The sequence below is a fragment of the Stegodyphus dumicola genome, chromosome 10, assembly GCF_044657685.1.
Source record: "Stegodyphus dumicola isolate Sdum_Otavi_A_Nest chromosome 10, ASM4465768v1".
Taxonomy (NCBI): domain Eukaryota; kingdom Metazoa; phylum Arthropoda; class Arachnida; order Araneae; family Eresidae; genus Stegodyphus; species Stegodyphus dumicola.
The window spans coordinates 7,390,036-7,396,259 of NC_140777.1; the positions used below are offsets into that span (position 1 = coordinate 7,390,036).

A 6,224-nucleotide genomic window follows, 5' to 3' on the forward strand; every position below is an offset into this window, starting at 1 on the left:
TACATAATTAAATTAGTCCAAATGATATTTAATGCATCTCCTTATCTATTTTAATATTTTCATTTAATATGTATTTAAATACACTAATCATTTTATCATTAGAATTCTAGTAAAAGTAAGAAAAAAGCTATAATAAATTAAATGCTGTTGTTGGTTTCATTTTAACTTTGCCCAGTTTGTCTTCATGGCCATGGCAATATGTATAACATATATAATACCTAAAAAAGCTGAACTTTTTGTTATGTTAATAATAATAATTTGCTGCATTGAAAAATTACATACTATAAGTAACTGTTCTCTTACCGTAATGTTCGAAAAATAAAAACAGAAAATTTCCATTTTCCTCCTTCCAAACTTTATTTTTTAACTCCCAAAACCCCATAAACGTTTTGCGAAAATATGAACTAATAATGATTTGCGATTTTCAAACTTTATTTTCTCTTACCGTAATGTTCGAAAAGTAAACAGAAAATTTCCCTTTTCCTCCTTCAGGAAAATTCCCTGTGTGGGTTGCAACAATTATCAGGGTTACCATATTCTGGCGCACGTACGCTCACTTCCGATGTAAACAAATCCGAAATTTCGCCAAGCGCCGGTTATCTGAAAACTGCCGAAAAAATTTTAATTTAATATCTTCATAATTTTAGTATTTTTTACCATTTTACCCTTAAGACTAATTAAACTATAAAAGAGCATTTATGATTATAATTTTATTAAAAAATACAGTTTATTAAATCAACACGTTGAAGAACAGCAAAGTTACTTCAATAAATTCCATGAAATAAAATTTTAAAGTAACATAGCAAATTTCTATGAGAGTCCTGCTTTACAAGCACATCTTATAGCTTCCAGAAAAAGGTTTTCCTTGAATTAGAAATTATAAAAATGGTGGCAAAGTGCCATATATCGCTAGTTTCTATTCCGTTCCGAATTTGCATTATTATGGGAACCATTTAAGACACTTTCATTTTTATGCCCGAGATGCTTATAATGATGATTTTTGCCAAGAAGAATGATACAGTTATAAGTGAAGATTTTTTTTTTTTTAAATTGTACACACATGTTCATGCTTATAAAGTGTGCAACTCTTGCAAATTAAAAATAAAGTTTCTTTCAACACTGCTTAAAGAACATAGAACAGTTTCTGGCTCTAGTGTAGAATTCGGTGCCCTCCGATTAGCAACAAATTTTCTTCAATTTTGGCGATGAAACTCAGTTTCTGTTTACCATGATTGTTTTAACTTTGATTGCTTTAGTATCCTGATTTTTGTAAATGAAAATAGATCAATGTGTACATGGACAAAGCTAAGGCAGTGCACAATGCCTAGTTTGTGCAATTCTCCAATATTCTCTTAAGTGAAAATAGAGCGATATGTACATGGACACCAGGTTTGTGCAATTCTTCGACTTCTTATTTTGGTTTTGTGTATGTTGCGACCATCTTAAAATTGTGCCTTCCTGGCACCGATCTTAGCATCAAAAAGGAATCGCAAAAAGAAAAAAAAAAGGGGGGGCCAACCAATTCTAACTTCTATCTAGTTTCTGAATATATATGTACTATATTTTGAGTTTCTTACCTGCATAGAAATACCACAATACAGATTTATTTTTTCAAATGTCTTCTTAGGTACTTTACACACATGGAACTGCTCTACTTGATATGTTCAGGATTTGAAAGAATTTTATCTTACAAGACTTCATTTCCCTTTATCACTATAATATGTAATAACTGTATACTGCTTTAGAATGTTATACACTCGAGACATTTGATAATGCAGCTGGATAGTCATACTGAGAATATTTCCTCATAATAGATTTAATTAGATGAAAAATATGTAAAAAAATGGAACTGTCTAATTTGACTGCAGGTCTTTAGTATTTTAACACAAAAAAGAAATCACCTAATATATTATTTCATTACAGGTACAAGAAAGGCATTTCTATCATTAATTCAATAGCTTTGATTGTTAAACTCTGAAATATTTTCAGCACAAAGAAGATACAAGTTACAGTACACATATAGGGTGAAGCATTTAGTCCTGCTCCAGAATTGCATCTCAGAAGTATGTCAAATTGGTAACAATCGTATGTTCACTACAGTGCATTTAACTAGCTAACAGATGTAGCACTGAATATGAGTGATACGAAAATCTGTGAAAAGTTATATCAAGGGTCAAAAATTCAAATTTCCGAAAAGGTGGAAGAAACACAAAACACATCATGGCATATTCTGAACAAAACAACAATTCCAGCTTCTTCAATCAAGGTCGGTATAAGCAGTTTTAGACTCTTTAAGATAGGATAGATAAGCAAATGTAGCTTCAAGTCAGCATTAGTTAAAAATGCAATTGAGGTAAAAACTTGCATAAATATAGTTTTTTGCTTTTTAAAAAAAATAATTAGATTATGATTTATTAGTATCAAATGACAATTCAAAAAACCTCTCCACAGCATCAGCAACACCCAATTTACCTTCAAATCTAAAATTCTGCCACTGAATGGCTCTTATTAAGAAGAATTCTCCCATCAATTAATACTGACAACTGTTGTGATTCAAACTGACCTGACCGCAAAAAATCAGATTTCTTTGCTGTGTACACAAATCTTTACTACACTGATAAATAAAATTTTGATACTAATTTAACATCTCCTCAAAAGAGCTTCTTTTCTGCTTAGATAAACAAATATTTTTTTGAATTATTCTGCTGTCCAAATGAATTCTTACATACATGACAGATTTCTCTCTTCTGTCGATATGCATATCTTAATAATTCTTTATTAAAAATGAACTTATCCATACTTTATGCACAAGTCTTGTCTCCTGTGTGAATAAGTGTATGACTGTTTAAACTACTCTTCTGATTAAATGACATCTTACATACTTCACACACATGAGCATTCTCTCCTGTGTGAATATGTGCATGAGTGCATGGGTATAAATTACCCTTCAGACCAAATGACTTCTTACATATTTTACATGAGGTGTCTCTTGTGTGTGACTAAGCATATGCTTGTTTAAAATATCCTTTTGTTTAAATGATTTCTTACATACTTCACACACATGAGGTTTCTCTCCTGTGTGAATAAGCATATGACTGCTTATATGAGACTTCTGACTAAAGGACTTTCTACATACTTCACACACATGAGGTTTCTCTCTGGTGTGACTAAGCAAATGCTTGTTTAAATAATTTTTTTGGTTAAATGATTTACATACTTCCCACACGAGGTTTCTCTCTGGTGTGACTAAGCATATGCTTCTTTAAATAATTTTTCTGTTTAAATGACTTCTTACATACTTCACACACATGAGGTTTCTCTCCTGTGTGAATAAGCATGTGTCTACTACATTTAGACTTCTCACTAAAAGATTTCTCACATACTTCACACACATGAGCTTTTTCTCCTGTATGAATAAGCATATGTGTGTTTAAAGCAGACTTCTGACTAAATGACTTCGTACATACTTCACAAACATGAGGTTTCTCTCCTGTATGAATAAGCATATGGGTGTTTAAAGAAGACTTCTGACTAAATGACTTCGTACATACTTCACAAACATGAGGTTTCTCTCCTGTGTGAATAAGCATGTGTCTACTACATTTAGACTTCTCACTAAAAGATTTCTCACATACTTCACACACATGAGCTTTCTCTCCTGTATGAATAAGCATATGGGCGTTTAAAGCAGCATTCTGACTAAATGACTTCGTACATACTTCACAAAAATGAGGTTTCTTTCCAGTATGAATAAGCATATGGGTATTTAAAGCAGACTTCTGACTAAATGACTTCATACATACTTCACAAACATGAGGTTTCTCTTCTGTATGAATAAGCATATGGGTGTTTAAAGCAGACTTCTGACTAAATGACTTCGTACATACTTCACACACATGAGGTTTTTCTCCTGTATGAGTACGCATATGCGTGTTTAAATGGTCTTTCCGTTTAAACGACTTCTTACATACTTTACATGCATGAGGTTTCTCAACTGTGTGAATACGTGCATGAGCATTTAAATTAGCCTTCAGACTAAATGACTTCTCACATACTTCACACACATGAGCTTTTTCTCCTGTATGAATAAGCATATGTGTGTTTAAAGCAGACTTCTGACTAAATGACTTCTTACATACTTCACAAACATGAGGTTATCTCCTGTATGAATAAGCATATGGGTGTTTAAAGAAGACTTCTGACTAAATGACTTCGTACATACTTCACAAACATGAGGTTTCTCTCCTGTGTGAATAAGCATGTGTCTACTACATTTAGACTTCTCACTAAAAGATTTCTCACATACTTCACACACATGAGGTTTTTCTCCTGTGTGAGTACGCATATGCGTGTTTAAATGCTCTTTCTGTTTAAACGACTTCTTACATACTTTACATGCATGAGGTTTCTCAACTGTGTGAATACGTGCATGAGCATTGAAATTAGCCTTCAGAGTAAATGACTTCTTACATACTTCACACACATGACGCTTCTCTCCTGTGTGAATAAGCATATGGCTGTTTAAATTACCCTTCTGGCGAAATGTCTTCTTACATATTTCACATATATGAGGGTTCTCTCCTGCGTGAGTAAGCACATACATGTTTAAACTGAACTTTTGACTTAATGATTTCTTAAATACTTCACATACATGAGGTTCTTCTCCTGTGAGAATAAGCAGATGATTGTCTGAATTAGTCTTTTAACTAAATGTCTACATACCTCACATATAAGAGCTTTGTTTCCAATTTGAATTAATATATGCATCTTTTAAGTGGTTTTTCGACTAAAAGACATCATACAAATTTCATACATACGAGGCTTTTGTTCAGCATGGATATGTATGTGCTGTTTTAAATATTACCTCTTCAACATGATTTGTTACTTTGTTACAAACCCTGAACCTAGAACATGCTCCTCCTAAAACAGGCAATTTGCACTATATTGATAACTGTATTACATTCTTAATATAACTTGCTACGTATCTCGTGAATTTCATCCTCTGAAGGAATGTAAAACTGGCTGCTAAACAGAAATTTCGGTTAAAGTAGTTTTAAGTTGGTTTATTCTAGCATTTCATGCCTGATGTAAATACGCATTTTTCTTCGTAAAAGGATAAACACAAATTATTTTATGTGACGTATCTGGTGCTTGTTATTAGGACACCTTAAGAATGCCTTCATTCACAATAATGTTTAATTGAAAATTTATTTCTTATAGTTCACAAAAATAAGACTTCCTGCCCAATCACATAAACATGTTTAAACAGGAATTTGTAAAACTGTGTCACATATGGTATGTTACGACTACCTGAAATTTTTGTACAGTAGCTACCCAATGATTTATAGCTTAAAGAAGTTACATGATACGTTAGAAATTTAGTAACAACTCTTAAGCTTACACGGAAAAAAAGTAATCGGCTTTCAAGCTTTGAATACTAAACAGCATGAATTACAATTCAGCATGAAGTAAACTTTAATTAAAGAGTCACATCATAGTTTTAAAACAGCCACTTTCATTAAAAAAAACTATAACTGCGGTAATTATTCAAATAATAAAATCAGTTTCAACGAAAACAAAACTTATCACGTCAGACAACAATTACAGCGGACTAACGTCTTAAAACTACAGCTGGAGCAAACCGCATGTATTCGTTACTGAGTAACGGGTACATCGGTTGACTCGAAGTACCGATTCGGTACTCACAAATTCATTTCGTTACTCGCATCTCTTCGTTACTCGCATCTGTCATACGATGCAGTTTGTTCGAGTACGAATGATGCGGTTTCTATGCGAATACGAATGATGCGGTTGCTGTTCGAATATGAATGATACGGTTGTGTCACAATGCACTCATATTTTTCATAGATAATTTTGAATTTTTTTGGGCATAGGGCAAACTCTTGTTTACATTATGTGTTTTAGTTGAAATACTATTTAGTTGTTGATATTTAAGAAAATGAGCAATTTTGATAGCGTAAAGCGTTATTTTGTATTTGCTTTTTACTATTGCTATTTATGTTTGTAATTTGAAAATTTAGATGATTCATCTTTTTTTTTTTTTTTTTTTTTTTTTTTTTTTTCCCCTTGAGAGTGCCATAGTCAGATTTTATTGATTTTAAATATTTATATACTGCACTTAGGTATTGTTTATATAAGAATATGTAGGTTAATATAGGTTCTTTACTTCCTTGTATCCAATAAAATCGCAGTAATTATTGTAA

General features: G+C 32.1%; 1 protein-coding gene across 1 annotated transcript; it reads right to left on the reverse strand.

Moving 5' to 3' along the window:
• Positions 1-2,992: 2,992 nt before the first annotated feature.
• On the reverse strand, positions 2,993-4,750 carry LOC146994880 (uncharacterized). Its single transcript, XM_085824617.1, has 2 exons — positions 4,180-4,750; positions 2,993-4,096 (listed from the first exon to the last, which is right to left on the reverse strand). The coding sequence occupies exons 1-2, from the start codon at positions 4,601-4,603 to the stop codon at positions 3,210-3,212; spliced, it is 1,311 nt and encodes a 436-aa protein (XP_085680743.1). The 5' UTR covers positions 4,604-4,750; the 3' UTR covers positions 2,993-3,209.
• Positions 4,751-6,224: the final 1,474 nt, after the last annotated feature.

Bases quoted from the DNA above. Each gene is read 5' to 3' on its own strand.
- LOC146994880 (XM_085824617.1), bottom strand. From the start codon at position 4,603: ATGTATGTGCTTACTCACGCAGGAGAGAACCCTCATATATGTGAAATA. The intron at 4,097-4,179 runs ATATGCTTATTC...CTTTAAACACAC, and splicing joins GAAGTCTTCTTTAAACACCC to ATATGCTTATTCATACAGGA.